The 16,465-nt window shown below is 44.0% G+C and overlaps 1 protein-coding gene across 5 annotated transcripts in view; it reads left to right on the plus strand.

Moving 5' to 3' along the window:
- Positions 1–1,129: 1,129 nt before the first annotated feature.
- nfat5b (nuclear factor of activated T cells 5b) overlaps positions 1,130–16,465 on the plus strand; it is a 36,179-nt gene continuing 20,843 nt past the window's right edge. For 3 of the 5 annotated variants that reach the window (XM_047042567.1, XM_047042569.1, XM_047042568.1), the window contains exon 1: positions 1,130–1,437. In XM_047042567.1, coding sequence (XP_046898523.1) covers positions 1,365–1,437 — 73 coding nt within the window. In that variant the 5' untranslated portion in view covers positions 1,130–1,364. Of the gene's footprint in view, positions 1,438–14,934; positions 15,029–15,072; positions 15,186–16,465 lie in introns of those variants that run through there. The other 2 variants (XM_047042570.1, XM_047042571.1) reach the window with 2 other exon arrangements.

Genomic DNA, 16,465 nt, shown 5'->3' on the forward strand with positions numbered 1-16,465 from the left:
AACATTAAAACTATGTGTTTCAACTTCTATTTAGTCTTTGTCCAACGCTAGAGGGCTGTAAAATCCACAGACCATGAACATTTTTATTCTTAGGCTTAGTCTTTTTAAAAAGTGTCTTAAAAATGTTCTACTTGGGTAATGGGAAAATTGCTTTGAATAAGATTGAATTGATCGACTTATTTTTCTGAATCTGTTTTTTTTTTAACCTTTTTTTACCCTACGCTCCCAGCGATCCTTTACTAAAGTTTTCCTTGTACAGTTCAAAAATTTAACATGTTACTTCAGAGTTCATATCAATCTGTCCTTTGCAAATCCTAATACACCATATGTTTCTTGGGAATGGTAAACGAATGCATGATGCCAAACAAACTCATTCTGAAGAGACAAATAATATTCTGTGAGTTAAGGTGTGACAAAAAATTGGATGAAAGGTAGAGGCAGGAGGGAGTGTTATCAAGTAAATCAAAGAGTACCAATAAAGACATTAAATTCCAAGGACATGCAGGGTTATAAAGTTGAAAGCATATTTTAAATTTGCATGTGTTTAAAAAAATAGTTATGCGCTTTATCTTGGAACAGCTGAACATAATTTGTTGTTCATTATTTAGTCTAGGCCTGATTAACACGAAATCGAATTTGATTTGGACTGTGGTTAGTGAAAGGTATGTTTCAGGAGACATTAGGTGGGTGAAAGTGAAAGGGTAAAGGGCTGTCCAGATATTCTGAAATAGAAATGCCAAGATCAATGAGAGAGGGTCCGTGTGATATTACACTGCGACAAGACAATTACAAGTACTTCGACATATTACATAAATTACCCGTTGAACATATGATATGCTTTCAGGCGTATGTCCCACTCAGACATATTCTCAGATACGATGTAGGCTACCTGGGAAAAGGCACATCCCATCAGTTGACCTAAGTGGTTATTGATATCTATAGTAAAAAGGTTATGCTTGATTTGTCTTGTGCAAACAATTTTCCTTTACAAATGTTCTGTTCACTTTTACAGTATGTGGCTGGTTTAAGTTTTTGAGGCTTTCAGTCACGTGACAATCAGATTTTTTTCCTACTAGTTGTGTGTTCGCCGTTCATGTGTGCGTCACTGGAGGAGGCGTGGTGCTGAAGAAAAAAAGGACATAACACTTGTCACCAGGCATAACTGTGCTGAGTAGATAGGCGTGTGTACATGCTAGTTAAGTTAACAAACCATTTGTAACATACGAATGTATACTGTCGTTTTTAATTTATTGCCAACATTTTCCCATCACAGTAAGTCTGTGACAAACAGGTATCTACTGCTAGTCTCTTAGCGACGTTTCATATCCGAGGGTGTCCGATTTCCCCTCTTCAGAGGCATTGCGATGCCCTCTGATTTCATATCCATTTTCAGCGCGGACCTCGACCTGAATTCCCCCAAATCCTTATATTCCAAAGGTAATACTTCATTTTCATGCTAAGCTGTGAGTGTCCTTGTGTCTTGATTGTGCTGTTACTTGTTTTCACAAGGATATAAGTAGGTGTTTGTGTTGGTGGGACGCTAGCTGCACTGTAAACTGAGGACACGTGAGAGTTTCGTTAATACAGTCGTGGTGTTTTCAGTCAACCTTCGAAGTCATTCTGAAATGTGTAGTGAAGCTGGGACTGAGTCACATGGGTCGCGCCAGCCAGGCTAGTTTTTTAGCCTCTGCTGCTACGTAGTTACAGATGCCATATGGCTTAGAGCTATGTATTTCACAATCGATTTGTAGGCAATGGACAAATAATAGCAATACCTTCTTGCTTGTCAAAACTGTATAGGTGAGGTGCATGGGCAACATTTTAAATATGTATTTTATTTAATAAAGACACGCTATATCTATTATTAAACCTATACAGTTATACTGTTTACAAATTAGTATTTACATTTTAGTCATTTAGCAGACGCTCTTATCCAGAGCGATTTACAGTAAGTACAGGGACATCCCCCCCATTCAATTTCCAAATTAATCTCCGCAGAAGCCACAAACCGAGGGGTCCCATCTTTTTGGCCAATGTTTAAAGGTGAAATGGTATATTTTCAAGTGAAATGGTCACTTTATTTAGTTACTGTACCTGCAACACGAATACTGGATTATAACAACTAGGCCTGAAGAAATGAACTTCCTCAGGAAAAGTTGCCTTGAGTTGATGATGGGAACCCTGAGCTCTCTCAAATATGCTTTAAGAAAGGAATGTTAATGGAAGATGCCATCTTTATTAAAACATACCCCTTATCTCAAACTATGAATTCAATATCCTATGTGCATTGTCCAGGCAGCTCTTATAATCAGTTTAGTACTACTTGGGGGGTGTTATCCACATCAAGTTACAATCAAGTCACATCTAGGCTGGGTAATAATGATCAGTGTATTGTAGGGGAAATTTAACTTTGTCCAATACTTTGCCGCAATTCGAATCAGTGCCTCATATAAGGAATTCATATATTTGCTGTTCATTCAGCTATTTTAAATTCTTGCCTCTTCAAGGGTCACCTCAATATCAAACAACAGCTTTCGTATAGTTTCGACTCCCAACATGCTGAAGTTGTGAGGTAAATTGGTGTCTCTCAATCTTCTCATTGTCTACCTGAGTGATGGCAGTTTCTATGCCAACAAAGACAGGCTGCACAGAATAGCCTTATATAGCTGAATAAACACTGTTAGAAAATCTTCATGAAGAAGGCACTTTTCTCTGATTAGCAGTGTAGTACAGAGCTGCCATAATGGAACTTCGGAGTGAGCCGAGAGTTTCCTAGTATCAGGAGAGCTCATGAAGACCATTCCAAGTGTAGCCTAATGTTAGCAGATGGGCTATGTCATATTAGGGAAAAATAGGTAGACATCGTCAGAGAGGGCAATGTTGATAGATGGTTTGACACATGGATTGAATGACTGGGGGAAAGGTCTGAAGTTCAGTACGCTCTAGGCTGTTTACATAATTTTAATCCAAAAGAGTTTGTGTGAGCTCCACTTGAGTTTGGAAATGCTCTAGGTTCAGGTTGTTGGATTTTCATTTGAGACTTGGGCAGCGTTCAATTGGTTTCAATGCTTTGCTTGAACTGTTCTCGGCAGTTTTAAGTGTGTGTATTTCACCCCCTGCACGTCCTCCGTGTTCCCACCTGGTTTAGAGAGGTCCTATGTGGGCCTCTTGAAGTACCTAATGAGCCCCTTGCAGAACTGCCATGGAAACCCAGTGATGGAGCCAATCATATGGCTGCTCACATCCTTAACCGTAATGATAACATTCCCCTGAGATAATGAAGCTCTTTAAAGAGATATTACATGCATTGGAACTTAGGAAGCTGTAACAGACCCATCAATAAGGTCAGTGGAAATGAAGAGAGGGCCTTCCTTATGCTGCCCAGTTTCATTTGGCTACACTTGAGGGTTCAGAATGGCATCCAGTGCTGTCCTGTACCAGAAATGATCTTTGCTGCAGTGTGTAATTTATAGAATGATTTAGGTCCCTTTTGTTGTCAGATGGCTTGGTCAACCTTGGACAGACTCTCGACCACAGATCTTAACCCTGTCTAAGGGTCTATCCAACCTCTCCAACCTGACACGTGCTCACAGAGTCAATCATTAGCCAACATAGGGGGAGCGGACTGCTTTCTGTGTGTAAACCTGGGTTTGCACTCTATTAATATTGACTCTGTTATGTTAAACAAACCTGACGGTGTGTGCTTAAAAATATCTAATTGCTTTGGATCTCGGATGATGAAAGGCTGAAAACAAAACAAATAAACACAGATGAATTGATCAGGATCAGAATGATTTGGGAAAGGTCTTCGGTGAGGCTTGTCTTAGTCCCTTTGTGAGTCATCTGCTTTTATTACATGGGTGATAATGTCCTACCTGTTGTAACAGAGCTCCTGTACTCACTGTACTTTTATTATTCAAGGACTGCATGAACTTCTACCTCCCTATGTGCAGGCGCCCGCAGAGAAAGTAGGAAGGATTACTGACCTCCTCTTTTTAACTTTAGGATTAGGCTGGTTTTAGAGAGAGGCCAGAATCGAAAACAAACCAGCACTCATTTTTTGTGCTTCCACACAGTTGACCATTATAATAGTCAAAGCTACATGCTGCCCACTTTCACAGAGCTATACTGACGCCTGGTTGTGGTGACGGTGTGTAGAGTGCACGTCTGTGGGAAACCTGTCTCACCATTCATCATTTGGGTCTTCCAAGACTAGAAAGTGTTTTCGGAGGCTGGCATGACCGTGTTGACGTCTCAGCGTAGCCAGATATGTGGTTATAATAAGCCCTGGAAGCCAGGCAGGTTGTAATAGAGAAGTTGTCACAGAGTTGGGATCATATGATATAGGTGTGTTACACTGTTGAAATATTATAACAAGTCCGAAAGAGATTCTATTGAAAGAGGTACAGGAATCCACACACGGGTTGATGACAGAATGGCATAGGTTTATTCAGGGCTAATGTAGTCAATCCACCTGCGTTGGTTTGCTTCTGTTTAGCCTATAGCTTTATCTTTGTCCTTTGTGACTGACTGTAGACACTGTTAGAAGGGCCTGCCATATTGGCCCCACCTAACATCCCATTGCATCTCCTCCATGGAAAACAGACACCTTGCTGCTTCTGGTTTGAATTAATGTTACATTTCTTTCTGTGCTAGTTTACCTCAGACTTGATTCAGCCACTCTTACCACCATGTCCAGTGTCCACCAATTTGATGTTTGTTCGACTTTGTCTCAGCTAACTTAGTTTCTCCCCACTGTGTTTGTATTTAATATGACTGGGCTGAAGTAGCCGCAGGCAAGAGCTGCAACAAATCTCTCCTGCTCTGCTTTGGCAAAACATACAGTTTTGTTAATGACCAGAGCTCATGCCTAGGAATGCAGAATCAGATTCCTTTGCATCCCATATCAGGTGTTTAAATATTGTGGCAGGTATGCTACCCTGGTAGAACTGACACTCCAGACAAAAGCAGCCAGCCAGTTAGCGTAGTCCATGTTTTACTACATGTTTGTGAAGCCACCACATGTGTCAGTGTCTGTGCTGGCTGGTCAGCATTGCATGTAGGCCTCAAATGTGTGGATCCACTTGCCAGTGAGAATGCAGCGCATTCCTAATTAATGTGTTAAGCAGCGTGTGTTGGTGTTGACGTTATGGCGTGTATCCTTCAGAATAAAGGCTTCTCAAGAAGAAGGTTAAAACCCACGAGGGACTGGACTTTTGATGCCAACCAGTGTAACATAATATTTCTTTAAGTAGCCTATAAGACACGTCCATCATGCTTAGTCTAACTTATTTAAAATGCATCTTCAATTATAGATTGACTTATCTGTCTGTAGTTGTCTTACATTTATATTTAGTCATTTAGCAGACGCGCTTATCCAGAGCGACTTACAGTAAGTACAGGGACATTCCCCACCGAGGCAAGTAGGGTGAAGTGCCTTGCCCAAGGACACAACGTCGTTTTTGGCTCTGCCGGGAATCAAACCGGTAACCTTCTGAGGAATACCCCGATTCCCTAACCGCCCAGCCGTCTGATACCCTCAGATATCTTGTTGTTATTTAAATGGAATGGGCAGAAGGAGAGAGCTAAACGGGTTCTTCAGCACCATTCCTCATGTGATCTGAACGTACAATAGTGTTAATGACTGGAGCCCTGTTGTCAACCCTCTTGAGTTATGATGACAAGAGCAGCCAAATGCGAAAAGTGTGCAGACTTGTTTTTAGCCATGACATTCGATCTGCCTAGCCTTGGACCGCCATTCCAGGCTCTTCAATTCACACTACTTTAAAACAGGTTTTAGGTTAAGCTCGGTTACCCAACTGATGTATCTTTAAATCTTTTTTACTATGCAACCAAGGCAGGAAGGCCTCTGAAAGTAGTATCAGCTTGCCTTTACAACTTCCTTGTAAAAGTCTTAGGGGGTAATGGTTAACACTAACCAAACTGCAGTTAAAACACTAATCAGCCCCAGGTCCGAATACTACGTCCTTGTGTGTTTACTGCATACTTGTGACTTTGTTTAGTCTCTACCTGTTCTCTCCATGAGTAGTTTAACCTTCAGAACCCCTAGCAACACATCCTGATTGGAACATCAACACACTCTCTTCCCTTGAAGGGCTGTTGTTCCTATCACTAATCTTGTCCTCAAACCAAACAGGTGTTGTGTGAATGTTGCAATGATGAATGGGCTCAATGTACCTCAGCCTTCTTTTTGGCCAAGACGCTACCATAAAGACCAAGCCAACGTTTGTCTTCCTGGTTGGTTGACAAGCCAGTGATGAGAATGCTAGTTCCATGCTCATTGTGTTCTCAAGCTTAGCTTTTATCAGCATTGGTAAATGCCAAATGTGATTTAGTTAACATGCAGTCTGTGGTCTCATGTGACTCTAATTGATTACAGAGGGCTCGCGTTTCAGACCCTTTGTTTCAGGAGTAACTGTCTCAGGGCCCAGCTCTCATGTCTGCTTGGGGACTGTATTAGAAACTACAAGTGCCCAGGAAGAGTGACAGATGACTATTTAAATGACCTGGTCGTTCCCCTGGTCACAATATTGGAGAAGGCCCAGTGTTGAGTCCACTCTCCTCCCACACTCGCTCTGCCCCACCGTGAGACCAGTAAGACTCTCTCAGATCTCACACCCAAAGCGCCAGACACACTTGTTTTCTTTTCTTTCTCTCCTCTTCAACGAAGACGTAAAATATTTAGAGGTGTCAATTATGGCAGCGTTTCCAGTGGCAGATTAGGAGACGTGGTTAGGTTTCGGGATAAGCTTACAGCTTCCTCGCTCACGGCCAGGCCCTCGTCAAAGAGCACTTCTGCTGCTAAAGCTAAGTCACGTCGTTCATCCAATGATCACCGACACAATCTGCTGTCCCCTGGCCGTAGCTGTTTTTAGATAACCCATCATTCTCCAGCCCCTCTGGATTCTGGGAAGGCCTGATCCCGATGCGAGAGGTGGGGATTCCTGTTAAAGCTGACAGTCCCCTCTCGCTCTGTGTGCTATTGTCCCACCCACTCATATGCTCTGTGTCACAGCCATTTCCCAACAGTAGATTATGTGCGGAAGGTATTTCAAGGGTCCAGGCTATGCTGTGTGTCTAATGTCTGTTGGGGTTGGAGGGGGGGGGGGGGGGGGGGGGGGGGGGGGGGGGGGGGGCAGGGGTAAACGAGACAGACATTCCAGTGCACCATAATGGTTGTGCAATTTCAATTTCCTGTGTTTTTATTCTTTCTTTGCGGGTCACCTGTTACTTCTCAGTCTAAGCAGAACAAATGGCACTTTCGGATTGTCCTATTTTCTTTGCTTTCTGCCTTCGCAAATCCATTGTATTTTTCTTTTTTTTCTTTCGTAAGGTGCTTAGTTACTCTTCCTAAGCCGGTATGATTTGTTTTGCGTAGTATTAGGCTGTAAGGTTTGCTTGTAAACCACTAGGTATATTTGGGAAGTTGGGGGGGTAGTTCTGGTGGCATGATGGCACAGTTTTACACTGCCGCCTCGCAAAGAGAAGGTTCTGAGTTTGATTCCTGTCAGTGTGCAGGGCCTTTTCTGAGTTTGCATGTCCTCCCCACGCTCACACGAGTTCCCTCCGCTGAGAACCCCCATAAAACATGCTAAACATCTGCCCATGCCCAGGCCAGGACATGTGGAGAGCCCGTGAGGCTTGTCTTTTGTTGCTCCTGACTGCCCTGGGAGGAAGGATGGGATACAGAGGAGACACATTTCTCCATGCAAGGGGCACCTTTGGCATGCATGGGCCATGTGCTTGTGTTCCACCCCTCCCTGCACACATTGCGTGTGAGATAAATAAAGGATTGTTCTTATTCTGAACCTGGACCTGTGATCGCGGGGGTATTCTCAGGACGTCGCCACAAATAAGCAAAAGTTGCCACCAATCGTTTTTTTCCTGTCTTCTGATCGCTGAGCACGGCCAATGCTCTTATTCCCTCTCCATTGTTGTGACAAATTAAGCAGCAGACATCCTAAAACCTTAATTGGATTGTGAGCAAAATCGTCTTTGCTGATACTGAAAGTGTCTTGGTCCGGCTCCCAGAGGAGAGGCTGAAGGGCATCTCCAGCTCTGCATGCTCCAGGTGCAACTCGACACACCCCACACACCAGACACTCTGAATGGGAGGTCACTGGACAAGATTGGTGTGCGTGTTTGCAAGCGCAGAGAGTTGTGCTTGACAAGCTAATGGATCGCTGCCCCCGAGACCCACAGAATTCACTGCATGAACTCATGCCTGAATGTCAGTATGTTGATGCCAAATATTTATCTGTTCCCACATATGTTATCAGAAGAGTCAACAAGCACTCACTTCCAAATTGAGAGGAAATGGTTCGGAATCTGGAGCCTTGTGATGCCACAGGCTATTTTTAGAAGTTAGCTCTTAATATCTCCCCTGGAGCTTTATAGATGGATGCCCCTTCCCCATAGCTCACTGTAGGTGATGTTTGACTGTGGATTTCATTGGCTGCTGAGTCAATTGTTGGGAATATTTCATAGTTTTACTGTGTAAACATAGTGGGCCCTGATGGAGCCTCAACCACTAATCATTGTTCATCAATCATTCAAAAACATTCAAGAGACTAGTGCACAGTGCCTGTGATGTCAGTGATTAGGATGTCAGGTAGATACACACACACACAGACTCCTGGAACTAGAGGGATAGAGCACAGTGCCTGTGATGAAGTGGTGAAACAGATGAATTGTAGCTAGAATACAGTGCCCGTGATGCAGTCGTTGAGTAGCATGTCATTGACACACACAGATTTCTGGAATTCTAGGGCAGTGCCCTTGATGCAGCTGGTGATTACAGTTTTTCTCAGTGGCTTTGGTGCGTACATTACTCAGATCACAATTCTCAAGAGTACTTGTTCAGCTTCCACATCATCTAGTCACGTATGCACTTCATAAATACATTTTCTCATTCTTTTGACCAAATTTCCAATGCACTGGCACATTCATGCAAATGATTAAGCAACCTACAATATTCAGCGGTTTTCTACAGTATAATTTGCATATGTCATGCTGATCGTTTTCTTCTTTTTCCGTGGAGGTTGAGAAAGGTTTACTGTCTAGAAGCTCTGAGTGTGTGGTGATGTCATGTCGTGAGTGTGTTTGTGCGTGTGGAGTGACCACAAGCCTCCTTGTTGCCTCAACACAGTTTTTCCCGCTGGCTGGAGAAATGCCTGTGTGGGCACACTAAGTTCATTGTGAATGTGAAGCAGTGTCCCTGTACTAATGGGGGTGGAGGGAGAGGATGGCAGTCCTGGGATTGATTTAGCTATGAATGGGGCAGCCAGTCACCTGATTGATTCCCCTTTCAGACACACACTCCGAGCATGGTGTTATGCACTGCATTGTCTCTCATACCTTACTAGTGGGTGTGTGTGTGTGTGTGTGTGGATGCTCACATGCGGTGTGTGTCCATGTGTAAGCCTGTGTCTTTGTGTGTGTGTGTGAGTGTGTGTGCACAAGGCAGGCCTGTGTAAATAGCTCCAATTCCACAGCTTTCTGAGGTTTCATCCTTTCATCTGAGCCCACTGTCTGTTTCGCCCCCTCCTCCTCTTCAACTCCAGTGGTAAACATCTCACATAAGAGACCCCCGGCCTGATTTCTGCCCTTCCTTACTGGAAGTAGTCCTCTTCTGCTCACTTAAAGAACACACATAGTTAGTTGAAAGGCATGGTTGTCTGTCTGTCGCTCTTTTCTTCTCTCTCATGGGTGGAATCCTCCTCTCAGCACAGTTGTATTGGGTTTGTTTAGAGTATGGGCAGCTGTGTGGTCTGCTAATGTCCTAGTAGGTGTACTGGGCCGAGGGACAGGACAGTGGGTGTATTTGAGGGTAATCCCTTTTCTTGAGGTGGTCTCTATGGGATTAGGGTTAGGACAGACAGAGCCATAAGTCCTCGACCTCGACCTCTGGGCCTTGGGTGATATCTGTGGATGTCTCATCTGGGTTCATCCTGCACTCTTAATTCCCAGCGGGAATGACAAAGGGCAAACTAATAAAAGCTCAAGGATATTGATTCTCAGAAAACCACCTTAAGACTGCAAAACCCTTTACTTATCTGAGAGACCTTTCACTGAGCTACCGGTTTTTATAAAACTCCCACACTGCGAACACATTTATTTTCCAGGTTTTGCATTGGTTGTACCACCTGACCTGACATGGAAAGTGTAGGCCTAAAGGCTTCTACCCTATTTCTCCGACTCCGTTACGGACAGACGCACGCACGGAGTCGGACGGATTGGTTGAATTTATACTACTCCGACGGCTCTGCGTGCTGAAAGCAATTCACCGCCAGAACAGTAGATAGCGCTGCACTGCGATGCTAGCGAGCAAATTTACAAATGAGCCGTTTCATCAATAAAATAAGCACATTTTCAGCAACTACACTGCCCATTTCTCGTCACATTTTAATTCAGATGCTGTTTAGCTGAAACATGAATTGTAAAAACTTACAACAATGGCGGTCAAAGGATTCTGTTTTCTTGTTGGTCACAGCAACCCCGCCCCCGCCCCTGACTCAACCAGTTCTTAATACGGACCAATCACAGCCAAGGGGTATCCGTAAAATGACGGACGGACGGATAGTCAGGAAAATCAGGATGTGCACGCAGAGCTCTGCGAGGGGCTCTGCGAGGACACGGAGAGGGCGTTTCTTGACAGAGAGGGCGTTCCCTGTGTGAGTGTCCGTAAAAAACGCAGAAGTATAAATTGGCCTCAACAGCCCACCTATGGGGTGAAAGTAGCTATTTTTATCAATATTTGAAAGAGCTCTAAAAACCTTTTCACTCAATGTTATTTGAGGTCCTCTTGATGATGCCCTATCCAGATTACTAAACCTGTTTCAGTGTTTGCCCTAGGATTTGTTTTTGCAATGGGTGCAGGTCTGTCCGACTCCCCCCTTCCCCTCGGCCGAAATAAAGTTCTAACCCTATATTTTGGAGTCGGTTAATGTAATCGTCTAATAACAAATGTAATATTGCATATATTTTTGTCCTATTTTCCGTAAAGCAATACAGTTAGGATACTTAAAGTATGTTATAAATGGCAGAAATATGCTGCCAATTAATAATTGACTAACAACTTATTGTAAATGGTCAGTAGCCTAGCCTATTGATCAAGGTACTCGAAAGCATGTACACTGTCGGCTTCATTTGATCTTGATAGGCTGAGCATTCTGTAGCAAATAATAACAATATACCCACTATTAATTAAAACTACTTCAGCATAATAATGCACCTAAAATACAAACGTGAGCAAGGGCAGCAATCTCTATCGAATCAACAGACATGCAATTTTGCTAGTGTGACGGTATGTAACGGACGTGGCCACGCTCCGTCACTACAAGGTGTCGTTCGCCACTCGCTGGGCTCAAACGCACGACCTCTGACTTGCCAAGCGCGACCACTACCAGCTACGCCAAAGAAAAGCTAGCTATTCGTTGACGCGGGTAGCCCATTACATACCTGAGGAGTGAGTTTCACAGGTTCACCCGTTACACTAGCAGGGGAAGAATACAAACAACGAAAATCATCAGTTAACTTAAATTTGCAATAACTGTAAACTAATACAATAACAGGCTTTAAAGAACTGAAGACATAAGTTATACGACTTACAGTTCTCAAGGACGCACACACGCAATCTCAACTGCGCTGTGAAGCGCGTGTCCGTGCTATTCTCCGACATGCACTCCAACAATCATTTACATTTATTCATTTAGCAGACGCTTTTATCCAAAGCGACTTCCAAGAGAGAGCTTTACAAAGTGCATAGGTCACTGATAATAACAACAAGATAGCCCCAAAGCGTTGCGGGTAGCCAAAACAAGAACCACACATTGTGAACAACCAAAAAATAAGTGCCAAAGGGAAGACCCATAAGAGCATGTAGTTAAGCAAGTTACTATTAAACAACATGAATCTCTAAGTGCAAGTGTACCTGTAGAAAAAGCAAGCAATCACTGCTGATAGACGGCCTAAAATCTTGTACAGCCCTATTTCTGATACCGTGGCAGCAGAAATTTTACCGTGGCGGGCCGCCACGACAAAATCAACATAGGGTAAACACTGTGTTTACTTCCCCATAAAAATCCCATGTCTATGGGTTGTGCCACCCTGACATTTGGGAACATACAAATGACCGGACAAAAATTCAACGGCTTTAAAACTATTGGTATTTTTTTAATGTGGTTCATTTAAAAGCTTTCAAACATAAATTCATGCCAAGTTTTTTTATTCTGAATTTGTTATCATTAAATTATACTTTTTAAAAATAGTTTTCTTTGACTGCTTATTTGCACGGACGGTTGCACCGCCTGACATTTTGGAGGTTTGAGATGCCAAATAAAATTATATTTAAGCAATAAGCCGTGGTTTACGCTGATTTTAGAACAGGTAAGGGGAGTTGTTAGGCACGAAGCGGAGTGCCGAAAACCCCCTTACCTGTTCTAAAATCAGCGTAAACCACGGACTCGCGGGGCTTATTGCTTTTCTAAAACTGTTACTACAAATATTTTAAATGGTTTCATCAATAAAAACAATTAGAAACAAATTAGTTTAATAATAAACCGTCATTCTTCCGCTACTACAAAGTATAGTTCCTACATAAATCGTTGCCACGCAACAGCCAGATGGACATCTTTGCCGTCTTTTTCAATTAGAAATATTCAATGCGCAGTAATATGGAATGTTAAAGAATGTAATGAGGACAACCTGTGAGGTTATGCTGGATTTTACAACGGCATGGAATGCGATATAGCCAATCACAATCAAGGATGGGAACAACCAGTTTTATAATTATTATTTGAATGTACTGAAAATGTTGGGTTGATGATTTGATTAGGTTTTATAGAATACATTGATACATGATGATGTCATGAATTGATGACATTAAAAAAAGGAAATGATACACTTGGACACATGCATGTCATGTCATTGAACCTTCCATCTTTATCTTTATTCATTTTGTATGAAGAGACAGAGATTGGGGTAGCCCCTTCATTGATTTGAATACGGATGCACATGTAATTTTGCTCACGTTTGGATCCAGGACCCATGCAGCCCCTCCACCCAGTGGAGAATAGATCCCAGAGGAGTCCAGAGATTAGATTCCACTGCAAGGCTTGTCATTAAACATTTATCTTGGAGTGGCTTGAAGGACACGGATGGTGTGCAGGTGACAGGGGCTTACACTTGCCAAGCATCATCGACCCTGTGAGAAGAACACCGGAGCTGCTCTATTGCTTCAGAGTGACTGATAAGGGTTATGTCCCAGACAATGGGACATACTAGATAGGGTTGCCAGGTAAGGCAGAGGGGAATCCATTTGTATATGTTTTGGAGCACCGGATTATCGTGTTGGATGGTGTCCTGTCCTGTGTTCATTCCCAGGGATTGAAGTGACTGACTCTGGGATAATGTGGAACCCATGCAGGATGAGTTCTCCCTGTAATCTGGGAATACATTCACATGGGAACCAATAGCAGGTGTTATTGTTATGACTCTCTGTGGTGTCGACATCTGATGCAAACTGGTTCAACAACTTACTGGTCTTACCCTCACATTGTGTAAACTGTCATCTCTCAATTCCCCCCCCCCCCCTCCCCCAGCTGGAGAAGAGCTGGTTATGGGGTTTGCAGTGAAGTCACTGGCCCCCCTGCTGGCCCTGGCTGTTGACTGTATTTGGGCAGTAGGCTCTGTGGCGAGCGATGACGGTAGATGACGTCACCGCAACACTTTTACCATGCTGACACTCTGCTGCCTGACAGCTGAACTTGACCCCCTGTCCGTCAACCTGTGGAGAACTGAGGGGTGAGGGGCGGTTAACTTCCCCTGACAGCAGACCTGGACCCGCTCATGGTCGCCAGTTCCACTGCCCATCCAACCTTCCTGGAGAGAGGAATTGGGGCGAGAAGGGGAGCGGGGGGGGGGGGGGGGCGTTAATGCTTTTTAAGGTTGCTCTTCACACTTGGAATCATTGTTCACCTGGTGTATACACTCCGTCTTGACCAAAGGTGTTTGCAAAACTGCTCTGATGGTAACAACTTCCTTCTGGTTAGCCTCTAAGACTGGGGAAGTCGTTTCTCAACGTGTGTTGAGTAGTAGTCAGTCATGTTTTGGGCTGGTTCTGACTGTGAGTTGTGTGTGTATCAGTGTTGTTGTTCATAGCAGTGTGCAGTTAGGCTCCCCCCCAGGCCTATACCAGAACATACCCTCATATGAGCAATGGAGAGATTCTCTGTTAGCCTCAAAGTTAGTAGAGACTGTCTACTGTCGAGAGTCCACAATTTATTCTCTTTGTTAACCATGGTTAACCAGAACAAATGTGCAACTATCAGTCGGATGTTGTAACATCTACTACCTGTAATGTGTACTTCTCTATTTTGGCATTTGAATGAGAAAAAAAAGAAGAAAAAAAACAGAGTTATTCTGGTGCTTGTTTGCTTTTCTCTCTCCATTTCTCTACCCTTTATCCTGAGAGCAGAGAGCTCTCATGCAGAGTGCCCCCCTGCTCCTTGTTGCTATGGAGTCAGAGGCAGCCCTCATGTCGACTGGGTTGTAAACAGATCAGGAGTGTTGTAAATAGCTTGCTGCAGGTGCCAGGCCCCTCAATGGGTTGCTCTCGGCCCGGGTTGCCCATCAGATAAGCTCCGTTGAGGTGAGCTTAGTCCTGACTTTGGCTCTTTGTTTGGTTTTTGTCCCACCACATGTTGTCCTCCCAAATCTTGTTTTTGACCGTTTTTTGACACTATTGGTAATTGAGAGCGTCCTCATGACAATTACTCCCAACTTGTGGGTTGTGAGTTGAAGTTGAGACGAGGGTTCCTGTTCACAGTAAACACGATTAGAGTGGAGGGAAAGGTAGAGGGAGGGGGAGCGTAGGAGGGGGCGGAAGGGGGGGTTGACAGTCACTGAGCCAAAAAATAGTGCCACGCCCCAGGTGCCAGGGCTAGTAAGAGCAAGCAGCAGGAATGTGAGGGAAGTGAATGGGAGTGTAAGTCCAGGCTTTCACATGGTGAGTTCTCTCTCTCTCTATTCACCTCAGAGTTAAACTAAACACAAACAGAGCTCATAGCAGATATTTAACCGTGTGTGGACTCTTCGGACATGATTTGGCACTGTGTGGTTAATCTTCTTTCAGGAAACTCCAACCACAGCGATTACACTGTACAGTTAAGTTCTTGTTTCATTTAAATGGAATAACCTCTCTTTGAGAAAGGGGAGTACAGCATGGTTTTTCTTTCCCATGACGCAAGCTAAATCGAAATGATCATCTCATGCTGTTTTTGAACGCTGTTGTGCTGTGTCACCAGTGTTTTTTGGGGGGCAGGCCTATCTGACGTTTGTGTCTCAGAGGAAGGAGATAAGACCAAATGTAGGTTTAGTCTCCCAGCCACCAGATTTTCTCAGCACAGCAAATTATAATGCCACAGTCAGATTATTAAATACGTCTGATGGATTCAAGGCATCAAATTATTGCGACAAATGACTGACCTACTGATGTAAACATTCAGTTAAAAAATATATTTTTTTTTTCTGCAAAAGGAAAACTGTTTAAATCCAAAATTGCCACCTGAAAAGAAGGCACTGTGCTCTGCGTGCAGCAGAATAGGAATTTTCACATAAAGACCTGGGACTGTGGAAAACACTTTGAACAGGCCAGCCACTGATTCAAGCGCACAGGTCTCAGAGCAGAGTACATATTTTCTGTGCGGTCTGCAATCTGTTTACTGGAGGGGCCGAGGAAGGAGCACATGGTCCTGCATGTGTGCTCACTCAGCCTGCCCAGGAAAAACTGGTGGAGATGGAACAGCACAGTCGGCTGGATGAAGGGACAGAGAAGCAATTACACACGCGCAGTCTCACACACACACACTCACACACACACACACACACACTCACTCACAGACAGAAAGAGATGCAAATTGGTTCAGGGATATGCAGAGAGACTCCAACATGCAGAGAGAGAGAGAGACAGACATAGACAGAGACAGTCAAAGAAAGAACAACTTCATTTCCATCGTAGTTTTATTTAGTTTTTTTTACATTGGCTGCCAGCTGTGTGTGGCTGATGGAGGCGTAGGCGTTTGTTGTGCCCGTCCTCGAGCCCCCCTGTGTGGGAACCAGTGTGCTCCTACGTCCTGGTAGAGCAGCGCCGTGGGGGCACGGAGCCTCGTTTCAATCTCTCCCAGGTCTGTCTGTAGTAGACAGCCAGTGCAAACAATGGGAGGGTTAAGTATCCGATACACACACCAAACCCCGGGACTCAGCTGCAAGTAATTAAAGCTGGCAGTTGGCACAGAGTCAGGCGACTGTAATGGCCGCTGGAAGTTCATACCATATTTGGATGATGAATCTAGGCGGACAGTAAATCTGTTGTCATGTTGTTGACCCAAGACTTGCGAGTTTGCCCTATGGGAGCTAGAGTCTGAGGGAGAGAGAGAGAGAGTCG

Source organism: Hypomesus transpacificus, chromosome 19 (assembly GCF_021917145.1).
Source record: "Hypomesus transpacificus isolate Combined female chromosome 19, fHypTra1, whole genome shotgun sequence".
NCBI classification, from domain to species: Eukaryota; Metazoa; Chordata; class Actinopteri; order Osmeriformes; family Osmeridae; genus Hypomesus; species Hypomesus transpacificus.